At 47.5% G+C, this 14,709-nt stretch overlaps 1 protein-coding gene across 1 annotated transcript; it reads right to left on the reverse strand.

Annotated features, from left to right (window-relative positions):
• Positions 1 to 2,062: 2,062 nt before the first annotated feature.
• Positions 2,063 to 13,278, reverse strand: Fam180a (family with sequence similarity 180 member A). The gene is made up of 3 exons (XM_052173445.1): positions 12,919 to 13,278; positions 4,367 to 4,467; positions 2,063 to 3,265 (listed from the first exon to the last, which is right to left on the reverse strand). Exons 1-3 carry the CDS (start codon positions 12,992 to 12,994, stop codon positions 2,921 to 2,923), a joined length of 522 nt encoding a protein of 173 aa, XP_052029405.1. The 5' UTR covers positions 12,995 to 13,278; the 3' UTR covers positions 2,063 to 2,920.
• Positions 13,279 to 14,709: the final 1,431 nt, after the last annotated feature.

The raw sequence follows: 14,709 nt of genomic DNA on the forward strand, positions 1-14,709 counted from the left end.
AGCAAACTTCACCCCCCCCAAACTCTATGATCGTCGTGTGCACAGCGGACATTAAAGAGGCAAAACGGGAGGCTCTGTGTTGGAACTGTCTCCTCTGCTGTTCACTGAGCAGAGAGTGGGGTTAGTATTTTTGGAAGGGTTTTTGTTGTTGTTGTTGTTGAGTCATAGCATAATATTTGATTTTATGTATCAAAGAAGCCAATGTTACCAAACTTTTAGTGTGAAAAATGAATCTGTCTTCATTTAGATTAAAGTGATGTTTAAGAATCTAGCTACTTTGAAAGTGAAGTCTTTTTATCTTTAAAAGGTCATGTACTTTTTGCATTTCAGCCCTTGATTGATACATAAACCCAGGCCCCAATTTATGAATATAAAGTGGCTTTAATTTGTGTGTGCGCGTGTGAGATGTGTGTGTGAGACATGTGGGTAAACGATTTACCATCGATCCCAATGTTCCTTGGAATGATTTTCCTCCTCACACATCTCCAGTCCCCCTCCGCCCAGTTGCTACTCTTACTGCATGGTGGGCAGCCAGCCCACAGGTTGGTCTTTCATCAGGCACAAGGAGGAATCTGCTGGGGTCTCCAGGTGGAGGTCACCTGCTCTGAGGGTTTTGTACACTACCTAGGAGCTGAGGTCTGGCTAGTTCCCTGCTCACTCTACATCCAGGAAAATACAGAGTTAATACACAGAGTTGGCCCCAGAGTTAATACATGGGTTATGGGCCCAGCTCTGCAGCATCCAGCTGTGTCTGCATGCTGACTTTTGTTACATCTGAAGGGAACAAAGAGAACAGTATGGGTGGAGTGGGATAGAGAGAGAGGAGGAGAGCTATGCTTTAGCTTGGTTTCTACGTTGAAACGACAGGATCGATGGATAGCCGAAGATTACATGTGATGCAGGTGAGAAAAACTGAGCAAAAAGCAGCATTAGGGAGATGACTCAGTGGGTAGAACGTTTGCCGGCTAAGCATAAAGACTTGAGTTCAAATCCCCGTCATCCCATGTAAAAGTCCAGATGTGGCCATGAACCCCAGTAACCCTAGCACTTAGGGCTGCAGAGACAGGAGGATGCCTGGGGCTTCTGGCAGCCAATCTAGCTCATGTTAGTGAAAGATTCTATCTCAGGGGAATAGAGAGAGTTACAGAGCAGACACCTGACATTTTCCTCTGACCTCTGTGTGCATAGGAGGTATACTCCCCCATGTGCTCATACAGAGTGCACACATGGACACCCACCACAGAGCATGAAGAAGAGGGCTGGAGGGAGGGAAGGAGAAAGCATTAGGGATGGTTTGGGAGCTATGAAGAGTGCTCAGGGGTGAGAAAGAGCAGGGCTGAGGGTTAGTGCTCTGAGCAGGAGTGTAAGGGGAGGTTCATGTTTGAGAAGCATCATGTTTGGAAGAAATGCCTTCTTGTTGCATCCAGGCTCTTCTGCAGAGAGATCATGCAGCTAGAACATGCAGGCAAAGCTCACCTGCTGGAAGATTCTTAGAAAGTCCAGACTCACGTTTAAATTGAGAATGTAGAATACTCTTTTCCAGAATGTAGCCCAGCAGAAGCCTTCATTCAAATATCGTACTCTCTACAGTGTAGTTCCTAGAATCTAGCTGGAGCCCAAGAGGAGAAAGAAGCCAGATCTTTGTGCTGGGACAAAGCCATCCCGAACCCAGGTGCTTTGCTCCATGCACAAGTCACAGCCTGTGACCTCAGCATAGAATGGTAAGAAGCTTGGTCTGTTTAGGGGCCAGCCTGTTCAAGGATAGCTGTCAGGGGCAAGAGTATGGGTAACAATAAAAAGTGTACTTTAATGACCTGGATATGAGGGGGCAGCAGAGAACCCCAGAACGCCACACAAGATGAGCAGAGCTCGCTTGGTCTTGTGTGTGAGCTGAAGAAAGGGTTTTGTAACAGTTCAGCAGACCCCATAGACAGAAGACCCCATAGACACTAGACCCTTCCTGTAGAACCTCAACGGCTTCAGTCATTTTCCAAAGAAGAAAACTGGGAGTTGTCTGCCTCCTTTATTAGGATGTCCTAAATAATTTAGATGTCAAACAAGGACTGAAGATATTGCACACATATCATTTAAATATCAACCAGTATTTAATATAAATAGTGAACAGATATCAAACTAACATTTTGAAAGCAAAAAAAAAAAATCAGCACTTGAAAGGTAAACAATCTGTCCTCTGAAAGTGATTTTTTTTCAGGAGCACTCAAATCGATGACAGTGCTGTGGTGTTTTAGGACAAACAAGCCAACCACAGTGGTGTCACCTCTTTCATTAGGAAGGCACCATGCTTTAGCTTGGCTTCTACATTGAAATGACAGGGCATGGATGGACTCCTAGCACTTCCATGGGTTCTTTATATTTCTCCTATCTCAGAATAACTTCAGAAAAGATGAGTCAAGCCAAAGATGAGTCAAGCCACATAGGTCACCATAATACTGATTCTTCTTCTCGGCTTTGGGGAAAACCAAGTATATCCGTCTCAGCTAGTAGCATATTTATTTGAATGCATCTCTGCCTTTTTAAAATATTTACCATAAAACCTTCCAGAAAATATTCATTCAATACAGATCCCTTAGAACCAAACGAATCTGCCCACCATCCTCCTGCCATGCTCAGATTCTATCCGCATAAGCGTATCTCAGACTTCTGCTCATTACCAGGTAGACCAGTTGGCCTCTGGAGGCATCCTGAAAGTCCAATTTAGCCCTTTCTTGGGTAACATTATATCACAGGTCACACATGTCTGGAAGCAACAAGGGACAAAAGAATATTGGGGTGACTCATTTATCTTCACTATTCTGTGTGGGAAGTACATACTTTTCTGTGCAAGTACAGTAGAGACTGAAAGTTCTAGAAGACTGTGTGTGCCTGTCCCTGCTTCAAAGTCCTAGCATGGGCCAGTCTCTCAGGATGACACTCCAGGGCTTGAGGCCCGCATCAAGTCATGCCTCAGGGCCTGGAATAGGCTGACGAGGGACTGAGCCCAGATGTCCTTCTGATGCCCTTCAGATAAGGCTGTTCGATAGGCTGTGTAAGCCAGGGTTAATGCTATCCTCTCAAAGTCTTCTTTCTTGAGGATCCCAGGGTGGTTTGCCAGGCTGGCACTCAGCCTTCGGATATCTGGGATTCGCTTGGGGATTATGTTATTGCAGATTGAGTGGAAATTCAAGGCCTTCCGCAGGGAAGCTAGCTCCTCGTCCTTGATGGAGATCTCCAGGTCTGGGCTGATCTCAATCTCAGCTAGCAAAAGCTGTGGAGAAAGATGGGATTAAAAAAAACAAAACAAAACATGAAACCAGGCATTGTTAAGGACAGAGTGGGAGTGGGGGGCTCACTATCCGTATGTGGGGAGACATGCAGAGGAAGAGGTTAGCATCCAAGGGGCCTGAGCCCAGCTCTCATCTCTCTCCTTAACCTCTCCAGGCCTCACTTTTCTTCTCTGTAAAATGCTCAGCTACAGTGTCTACTCCACCGAGGTATCACGAGAAGCATACAGGACAACTATGGGCAGATGTGACATAGTTTCTGGTATCAGCCACCATGCCACCATGTAGGTAAGTGATCCTATCTTCTCTTTGTCCCTCTCACCCACGGAAGATCTTCTGAAGTACAAACTGACCATCACAGACAAAGTCATAACCAGAAGTGGGAATTTAAAGAATGCAGAGTGTTGTGCTGGGGGTGGCAGGAGGCAGAGACGCCAAATCTCGCTGGCTTGCAGGAACAGGTTCTGTAGTTATCATCTTCATTCCTGCCCGGTGCCATGAGGAGCCCGGTAAATACTCAAAGAATGGAAAGACTGCAAATCCCAAGCCTCCTCCGTTTTCTGTTCTCTGTCAATCTTGACCTGAGAGGAGTGGGGTCTCAGGAAAGCAGCAATAAGAGGAAGAAGGAAGTATGTGGGCTAGTCCAGGCCTCTAGAAACTTGGGAAAGTAAGTGGGGCAACCAGACAGTACCTCTGTACAGCAGGCAAAGCCCAGAGACACAGCTGTGCCCGATCCCAGCGTGGCTTTATCTGGACATTACAGACAAGTGATGCCTTAAGCTTTCGCTTGGGACCTTCCACTTTGTGCCTGGGTGTGATGGAGGCACCTAAAGGACAAGCCTCACCTCTCGTTATGCCTGGATTGAACTCTGTCATTTCTGTCAGGACACATGGAAAAGGTGAGGTGGTCCCAGGAATCCCTTATGTTGGTGTAGGCCAGAGTCTACCACCTCCAGGGATAGTTAAGGGCATTCCTTGCTGTAGCGCAAATCATTCAAGTTCCTCAGCCCAGGCAGACTTCTCAGAAAAGGAGAGATGCTCCATGTCTTTGGGTGACTTGGATTGATGGCTTTCCCTCTACTTACCTCATACAGCAGTTCCACCTCCTCCAGGGAGGTCTGCAGGACTGGATTCAGTGGCAGTGATAAGGACCTTTTTGGCCGATGGGCAGCTGGGAACAATGCAGCTGGAAGAGACAAGAGACTGACTTGTGGGACTGTCATGCTTGGATGACCAACTCTCTCTACTTAACCCTGAGGGCAGCCCTCTCAAGTATGTCTTGAAATGGGTGGACTTAGGGTGAGGGGAAGTGGCAGACTCTCTTCTTGTGTCTCAGAAAGCTCCTAGGCACGTCAGACTAGCTCATCAGGAGCATCCAAGGAACTGGAAAAGTTCATCAGCCTGGGCTGTTTGTGCTAGGAAATTTAGGTTAAAACAAGGCAGATGAGGCAAAACATAAAAAGAACAAGGAGGAAAAGAGTTCTCTAATCCTACAAGGGAGACTGTAAAACTATCACCCAACACATGGCACGTCCTAATGCTTAAAACCAGTCAGTATATAGTTGCTACACTGCAGGCTTATCCACAGAGATTACGACTTTGACTAACCCAGCTTCCGAAGTAGAGATGCCAAGGATCTTCAGACAGATGACAGAGGAAAGGAAGCAGACTGTGCAAGACCCGAACACAGGGCTCTAGGAGACCATGTGGTTGAGAGCTCAGAGCTTACCCAAGGGCCAGCTGATTTAACAATGCATTTACTGCACAGTCAAGGACACTTGGAAGCTGGAGGGAGATGGGTGGGTTCCGGGTGGGATGAAGGATCGAATGTACTAGGCACCAATGAAGGAATGATGGAGAAAACAGAACACAGGATTGTTGAACATAGGATGACTGTGAGAAACCCCAGGTTTTCAGGACAGGATCAGACAGTCCCTGCCACCTGTTCAGCCCCTTTATGCATCAGACACAGGTCACAAATGGTTGACAAAACTGTGGTTAGAGAAGGACCGTGACCTTTAGAAAATCAGAGAAAGGAATGTAATAGCCCGACAACTATAAGCGTGGCCCTCTGACGTTGTGCAACTATACTTTCCGTAGCCATGGGTGCTTGTGTTCTGTGCATTAAGTTATGTTCAGTGTGCTGATGAGGCCAGGAGCAGTGTAAAGCTCTCCAGAATGATTTCCACCAGAAATGATAAATGAACACCTCAACCTTTGTGAAAAGCCCTCTGTTGAAACCCTTGGCTTCCCATATAAAGTGGCTGGATGCAGTTTTGCTTGAAAAATGGCCTTTGCAGAAGCTCGATTGTGGCCTAATGGGCTGAGGTGGATGTGGTTTTATGCTTCTCTGTGCCTGCTTGAATCCAGAAGTACCAAGTGAGGGTATCAGTAGGAGGTACGTTTTTGCCTCTGTCTTTCTTGTAGGAAATGAAACATGGGTACCTTGTAGGACAAGGAGTGAACTATTTCTGTGTGTTTGTGTATGTTCAGGTGTTTACACACATGTGTGCTTGTGCAGTTGCTTGTGAGAGCACGAGGGGGAGACCAGAGGTTGACACTGGGATTTCTTCCTCAGTCACTTCTTTAACTTAATGTTTTGAGACAGTCTCTCACTGAACCTGGGGCTCCTGCTTTAGCTAGATTGGCTGGTCAAGGAGCCCCAGGGATTCTGCTGTCCCATGCTGCAGCTCTGGGGTTACAGGTTCATGCCTGGCTTCTCAGGGGTGCTGAGAATTTGAACTCCTGTCCTTATGCACGTACAACAAGCATCTTGCCCTCTGACCTTCTCCTTCCTCTCCTTTTTCTGAGCCTCTCTCCAATTCCTGCCCTGAAAGGATGGAGGAAGTGACTCAAGGTAGGATTTCAGAGCGACTTCATGCCCACAGTTCTCGCAGAACATCCTTGATTTCTTAATCTAGTTTTTGAGAATTTTACAGGAGCACGATATTTACATTAGGACCTCTTTTCTTTCCTCCCTACAGCTCCTCCCACATTTCTCTCCAATCCTGGTCTCTGATTCTTTTATTATATATATTTTCTCCCTTGGAAGCTTGCCTAGCTCTTTTGGAACCATGAGAGCTAGTCCTCAGGAAGGAAGGTCCAGGTCCGTTCCACTTTATTCTTCTATGTCATCTGCTACATCTTAAAAATATATATATATATACTTCATTTAGAGCACAGGTATGTGCCTGCGTGTCTGTAGGTATACCACATGCATTCAGAGACCAGGGAAGCCAGGAGAACATGGTCCTGGAACTGGAGTTACGGGCTGATGAAGGAGGCACAGTGTGTGTGCTGTCAATCAAACGCAGGGTCTAGGCTAGAGCAGCAAGAGCTCCTAACTGCTGGACCATTTTTCTAGCTCCAGAACATTTCTTATTGGAAAATTTAAAGTATCCATCCATTATGTGCCTTAGTCCTGTAAGCAGCGTGTCAGTCTCATGAAAATATCCACCCTCCAGCAGATGGAGGGGGAAGGGAAGGGTGTCATGGGCTAGACCTCGTTGTCCCATCATCATGATCATGGGCTCCCCTGGGAAGTTACTGTAGTAACTAACTGTAGTAACTGTAGGCCTGGGCTTTCTTCACTCAGTTCCTTTCCTGAGGACATATTTTTTATTATTCTTACCTCTGGGAACCCTAAATTCTCAACACTTCTCCATTCAAAACTGAGCTTAGTGATGGCCCCAGTCAGTCCTAGCCACTGTTTTCATACCTAATAACGACACTGGTAGAAAGCATTAGAAATAGCTTTAGCTCTCAAGACCAGGGTGGTGGCTGTGTGGGAAGTGTGGGGTGCACAAATATCCTATTTTTCCTTTTTATGTGTGTGTGTGGCAAGTTCATGTGTGTGTGTGTGGTGTGTGTGTGTGTGTATGTGTGTGTGCACGCACACGTGCACATATGGAAGGCTAAAGTTGAGCTTTGGAATATTCCTTGCCCTATTTTCCACCTCATTCTTTGAGGTAGGGTCTCTCAGTCAAACCCAGAGCTCACTAAAACATCTGGATCACAGGTACTTTAGAGATAGTCTTTTTGGTTGTTCTTCATTTCTGAATTAACCACGAGATATAATGTATTTGCTATAAAATGGTGTCCTTAAATAAATCACACACATATGGAGGTCAGAGGACAACTTACAGTTCTCTTCTTCCAAATGTGGGTGCTAGGGATTGAACTCAGTCATGAGGCTTGGGTGGCAAGCACCTATATTCCTGGAACCATCTCCTGAGTCATACCTCCTATGCAGGTCTGCACACCTGCATGTGTTTGGAGGACACTTGGCCACATTAAGTAGCTGTATTTTAAACTCTCAGTCTCCCTCCCACATACAGCCTTAGCTGCTGCCCAGTGGCCCTGCCTTTTCCCATGCTCGGGCTCTCTCAGCTGACACAGCTCTTCCCACCTGCAGCTCCTCCCTCACACCAGTCACCTGCTTCTCACACACACCCTCTGCCTCCTATTCTGTCGTGGCCTCGTGGATAGCAGTCTCCATATGTGCACGAAGCCTCCGTGAAGACACAGACCAGGTGAGTCAGCCTGTTCTCTCCTCCATCATTCGTTTTCTTCTCTCCACTGGATCTTACAGGGCTCTACAGACACAAGGCCATGTCTTCCATGGGGTTCCACCTCCCCCTCGCCCCACGGGCCCTTTCCCTTGCCTTCGCAAAGCTCTGTGCCGGCACTCTTGTCTTGCCCGCTCAGCCTTCTCCCAGCCACACTCACCATTGGACTGCTATTCAGCTTTTAGGTTCCTAAGCATGCTTTGCATTTTCCTCCTAGAGACGCCTCTGGAGATCTGTAATAGCTCTTTTCCCTTACCTTCAGCTTGGGCCCAACATCTTGTCTCCTACTCACACCCTCCTCTCCCGCCCACTGCATACAATCCCAGCCACGCCCTCTCTCTCACCCATTCTCCCATATAGTCACACACACACACACACACACACACACACACCCCTGCATCCTTCCCAATATTCTTTATCTCCCCCAGTGGCTCAACTGCCATCTTTGGCTTTCTCTTTCTTTAACATCCCATATCCAACTAATCATCAAATTTTGGTGATGCTCCTTTCTAAATTCATTAGGAACTTGCCTACATCTCATCACATCCCAACAGCCTCCTGGTCTTCTAACCCCGACCATCTCCCCTAATGGTGTCTCTAGCTCCAGCCCTGACTCATTCTTACTCTGGTCTTAGCGCAGTACCTGAAGTAAGTCTGTAGAAACGGGGGCCTTGAGATATCCCTGCACCCAGAACCTTCTCTGGTTCTGTTTTTTTCCAAGGACAAGCCAAAAACAAAACAAAACAAAACAAAACAAAACAAAACAAAACAAAACAAAGCAAAAGCTTCACAAGGTACCAAGTACTCCAGATCAAAGTCCTCACCAGCTCTGCATGCATCTCCCATCTCCCTAGCTCATATGACTCCAGCCACAGACAACCTCACTGTTTTTAAACATATCTGGCAAACTTTTCTCTGAAGGAATATCTGTCTCCTCCCTGAAATATCTGCTCCCAAGCTCCATAGAGGTTATAAGACTCCCTCCCTCACCTCTCAGGTCTCTTGTGATTTTTTTCTTCCAATGGAGCCTTCCATGACTACCATATTTAGGATGCTAAGCCTTCCACACTCTAGCCTCTGACCTTACTATGTTGCTACCCAGAAACTTACACATCATCTTTATCCATGTGCTTGTCTATTGTCCCCTTCACTAGAATGTCACCTCTGTGTGGGAATGGGACCTGTCTGTCTTGCTCAACACTGTATTCCTGATACCTAGTGTCGTGCCCATTACTGTTTGTTGAGTAGATAAATGATGCTATAGAGACACACTAGCTCCTCTGCTGCAGAGCTTGGTTCTTTTCAGGGTACTTTACAAAAGCTTCCTCTTTGCCAGAGACTGAGTCTATCATCACTTTACATTCCAGGCCTGGTCCCAGGGAAGCAGACTTTGATCTGCACCATTCTCTTTCCTTATCTCCCAGGAGTCCTTGCTCCAACTAAGAAGGAACTGCTTCTCATTTGTCTTCATCTATGCTTTATCCCGTGCAGACTTTGAGACCTGGAGTGCAGCCGGAAGGCTCCTGGGAAGGAAGCAGGGTCACGATGGCGTCTGACTTCTGACTTTTCATGACCCTGGTTCGAAACTGCCCTTTTTCTTCCTGCTCCCATTCCTGTGTGTGGAGCCCTCCAGTGGGCTCCCCTCAGCCATGTAAGCACTTACACCAGAGAACTTGCTGGAAAGGATACTGGCTGCAGACACATCAAGCCAAAGCATAGCGCCACTGTGAATGAATCCCTGAAGCAGCTCTGGGTGTGGAAGGGAAATGTTCTTGCTTATGAAAGATCTTCTGCCAGATTCTGATGGCAGGCACTCTCTGGCTCCTCGGCTAGCCTTTCGGAAAGTTGGTGCTGTTTGCAGAAAGTCAAAGTACCAGCCTTCTCAGTGCCTGGCTCCAGGGAGACAATGTGGTAGAGGAGCGATCTCTACTAGAAAACCCCACAACAGGGGCATGAAACAATGGCAAAGAGGTGAACGGGGTAGATGGGCTGATCTCAGATGGACATGGGGTCAGATCTACTGAGCCCTCTACCAGGGTGGTTCAGGGTTTCTCCCTTTTACCCCCACCCTCTACTCCCCTCACCCTTGAATTGTTATCTGCATGGTGTGCTAGGCAACGCTGCAGAGACCAGCATCAACTCTTTCCGGCCATTGCCTTACTTGTCAGAACATCCAAGAGCAAGGACAAACACAACTGTAAGATACTAACCCTCGGACTGTCTTCTTTACTAAACTGCTTCTTCATACATAAATACTTTAGTGGGGGTGGGATGAGGGCTGAGCAGGGAAGGTGCCTGCTGCCCAACCTGCTGACTACAAGTTGTCTGTCCTCTGATCTCCATAGGCGCACAGCAGTACGTGTGTCCATACATGTGCACACAGACATACATACAAACAAATAAATGTAAGTAAGAGATTCTTTATATATCCTTAACAACAACATAGTTATAATTATTTGTTATTCTGCATATTATATATATATATATATATATATATATATATATATATATATATATATATATATATACCTTTTTAAAGTCAGGCAAGCCCTCTCCCCTCAGGTATTGCCCTGACAGGACATGGGCTGTGTGTGTAGGTCAGTGTCCTCAGGTTGGCCCTGTTAACCACAGAAACCACAGGTGAGTCACTGAGACTTCATCATGCTGGTGGGGCTGGGCTGGGCAGTCCTGGATTTGGCTGTGGACTCGCCCTGGGAGGCGGGTGAGAGGGGAATCCTAGAGAGCACTTCCTAGGGGGAGGCTGGGAGAAGGGGCAGAAGAAGGCTGCCTGGCAGTGGGCAGCCTCCTTTTGGGTTTCTTTCTATATAGAGCTGTGTGTGTGTGTGTGTGTGTGTGTGTGTGTGTGTGTGTGTTTGTGTGGGACAGCCTCACGAACGTTACCCTTCCATAGGAACACTGTCCATTTTCTTCCGACAGCGTGTCTCACTGGCCTGGAGCTGACCAGTAGGGTTAGACTGGTGAGCAGTGAGCTGTGGGGTCCTATGTTCAGTCTCCATAATGATAGAATTACAGGCACAGGCTGCTATACCCCGATTTTTTTTTTTTTACATGGAATCTGGAGTAACTTAGGCCGTCATGCTTGCATGGGAAGCACTGAGCAGATCTAAAGGTGACAAGAATTGTCCTTTTTTAATTAAAAAAATGTTTAAGATAAAGGAAAAATAAAAGCCAAGAATATGGAAGAATTTTGAAGGAACTTGGATGGACTCCGTACCACTTGTTGCTTCTGAACACAGTCTTGGCCCATATATCTAGAGCTTTGTACTTAGTCCCAGAATGGCCTTTTGGTCATTTGTGTTGGCCTTGATCCGTCAGAGCCCGTGTCCCTGCTGGGAAAACCTTCCCCAAAGAGCCTCAGATGTTGTTATTAAGCATGTTGAGAGACTCAGCTTCTCGTTAAGGAATAATGATTCTATTTTTTAGAGTGGTAAGTAGCCACTAACACTTACGTACATCATTTTCGTAGCATATTTTGAATATCATCCTCAAATCAGCCCTGCGAGGGCACGTTTAGTGATTGCTAGGATGCTTCTTGTGAACAACATCCAGAGAAATTAGGAACCTACCAGAGATGGTGCAGGTGGCTCCTGAGAGAAAGAACTGAAAGCTTTGCAGGAGTGTTTGTGAGCCTTCTCACATGCTCAGTCCTCTCCGGGCTTCCTGACAGCTAGAGCCTTAGGAAGAGAAGATGCTGTTGTCTCCTTTGGCAAATTAAGTTGTGCTCCCAGTGTGACAAGCATAAGTGACAGACTCCAATTCTAAGACTTCTCTGCTTTTCACCCCCAAATGTGGCCCTTAAAGACTATGCACAATCGCAGGTGGGCGTGTGTGTGTGTGTGTGTGTGTGTGTGTGTGTGTGTGTGAGAGAGAGAGAGAGAGAGAGAGAGAGAGAGAGAGAGAGAGAGAGTTTGTGCGTGTGAGAAAAGTCTGTGTTATTTGTATCTCAGCAACAATTATGTCCTGGCCAGTTCCTAAGATCAGGTTTAAGCAGAAAGAGCATAAAATAACTGCTAAGTGCCTCGAGCGTCTCTCTTCCATTGCAAATGATTCTCCTCTGCTGCTCAGGCCTCTCTTTCCCTCTCTGACACCCATGAGAAGGAGGGGCACATCCATGTCACCATAACAACCCTCACCCCCTTAGGGGTCTCTATAAAGAGTGTCTGGATTGACTTGAGGGAACACTGCATTTCTAGGTCTTTCTGGGAACGTGAACTCAGCTGAATTTAGGCAGCGGGAATGATGTCTCCTCAGACTGGCCTGGGGCGGGTAGCACTCCGGGCTCCTCACTTCCTGATAGTCATAAACTAGCTGGCTTGATATGTCCCGGTGCCTGCCAAGTGCAGCCAGACCAGTGTAAAGATGCCACCCTTGTTCTCAGAAGTGGCGTCCGAGGGAGGGAGAAGTCAGCATGAGAGAAAGCTTTTGCACATACGGCTTCTTTCCACGGAGGCTTGATGGGAATGGCGGGGGCCAGGCACACTGGATGGACGCCCCAAATGGTCTTTTTTTTCCTTACTCACCACCACACAGCTCTACCTGCCTGCCAAAATACACACCCATAGCATCCTGGAGACCTCGTTCTTAGCCAGTGGGGCCAAGAGCTCTTTGTGTTAGTGCCCCAGGTACCAAGCAGCCTCCTTCGTCCCAGAGGCCACCATTCCATCACACAGGCAGCAGAAGTTGATACCTTCTCTGGGGGGCGGGGAGGTCTGTCCCAGCAGAAGCAGGCAGGAATCTGGAGAGAACCCGCACCCATCCTCCGAAACAGTCAAGAGTTCTTTCTGGCTCACCAGCAGGAGCAACCCAATGGCTTCTCCACCTCCGTTGGGCTCCCCAATCAGCTGCTTTGACGCTCTTCCACTGGCATTTCCTATCACCTTTTACCAAGAAGGACCACACCAGAAGCAAAGAGCACTGGCAAAGTTGTCGTATAAACCAGGCACAGGGCTTCTAAGTCCTTCCTCCCTCCAACTCCATCCCATAGCCACAATTCTATTCCAGAAAAATGAATGAACACCAGAGAAACACAAGAATAAAAAACAACTCACCCCTGCTCCACCTGCAGGACACAGTGGCCTGGGTGCTGGAGAACACCAGCAGAATCGTCAGGACCTTCCAGGGCATCTTCAGGGGGGAGAGAAACTGACCTTCTATTCCTGCGGGAACCCCAGGAGATGCAGGTAGGCCCCTGTTCTTCTCTGTGAGAGGACAGAGTTCTTACTGCCCTTTCTTGTCTATAAGGAAAGCAAGGGCCTCTCCCTGGCTCCACAGGGAGGAGGTAGATGTAGCCTCTTGGGTGGGACAGAAGTTGGTACCTCTCTTAACCTAACTCTCTCTGGGATTAGGGGACAGGGCTTCCACACAGAGGCTCTGTTTTTGAGCACATCTGGAGTGACTCACGGGGCATGTGATCTCTTTGGCAGTGGGCTGGATAAATATAATTTCTGTACTTGAGTTCCATGTGTTGGATGCGCCCACTGGAATTTTTCTTTAACAAACAGACCCGCGGAACTTGTTAGAGAGCCCGGCGAGAAGTTGGCTGTTTTCCCCGTCCACACATACTACTTCAGAGCCAGGACTGCGGGCTGGAGGAAGAGCTGGGAGGTTGCCTGGCAGACGGTGGGGCTGGTGGAGCTCAGAGCTGCCTGTAGAACAGCACAGTTATTGTAGTACAGGGGTGGGGTGTTCCTGCTACCCTTCCCTGGAGTTAGACTTGTGTGTCTTGGGGTCTGGCACCTTTCCTAGGTTCTGGATAGATGGGGCATTGGTAGGTTGTGAGGAACAGAATGGACAGGTGATGTGGAGAATAGGTATTACCTTGGGAACCTTGTGAGTCTGTGCAGGAGACTGGGGATGAGCTCCCATTCACACCCATGATCCATTGGGTGCTTCCCACACACAGTTTGTAAAGAAAAGAGGTCTAAGTAGCTCATTCTTTCGGAAGGTCAATAGCATGACACTGGCTTCTGCACAGCTTTGGCTAGGATCTGATGGCAGAAGACACTTCAATGGGAATGTTTGCATGGAAGAGATTTCATGGTGATCTAGGAAGCCTTTTGGGGGTCAGGCTTTCTCCATTTGCCAAAAAAACCTTTCATGGTAACTAACCAGGATCTCCAAAGAGCTACATTAATCCCTTCCAAGGACAATGCCCCAGTGACCTGGTTACTTTGTACCAAGTCCCCCCACTCCCCATCTGGAAGGCTCTATGTACTTTTTAACCCTATCATAGTGGGGACCAAGCTTGCAACATGACCCTCTGGGCCACTGACTCTCTCTGTACTGTGTCCAGATCAACAACCAAATCATTTTATGTCTTGCAGGATGGAAGTATTTTCTCATTATCATCTAAAACGTATTGGGCGATGGCTCAGTTGGTTAAGTGTACTTGTGAGGACTTGGGTTTGATCCCCAGCACAGCAGCCAGCACTTGTTTGTAATCTCAGCGTGGGGAGGCAGAGACAGGGGGTTCCCTGGGGCTCCCCAGGTTTGTAAGGTGGAGAGGGATTAAGGAAGGCGCCTGACATGGCCCTCACATGCATGCACATGCTAACTGTGACTTTGATTATGTGCCACTCCTCTACCTTCCCTGACCTGTTGAGGAGAATATGAAAGCTTGAAGAACTTTGCAGAATCTCTTACTGTTATGGCTTTCTAGCCTGTGGAGACAGCGGCCAGGATAAGTGGACTACCAGAGTGGACACCATGTGGTCCCCTTTACTTCCACTGAAGCTCCTGGCTAATCAGTGAAAGCCACTGGTGTCCTAAATATAGATAATGGCCCTCGGATGTTTAGCATGTTTCAGGTTTGGTGCTAGACTCATCCCCTGCATTAACTG

The sequence above is a fragment of the Apodemus sylvaticus genome, chromosome 2 (genome assembly GCF_947179515.1).
Source record: "Apodemus sylvaticus chromosome 2, mApoSyl1.1, whole genome shotgun sequence".
Taxonomy (NCBI): Eukaryota; Metazoa; Chordata; class Mammalia; order Rodentia; family Muridae; genus Apodemus; species Apodemus sylvaticus.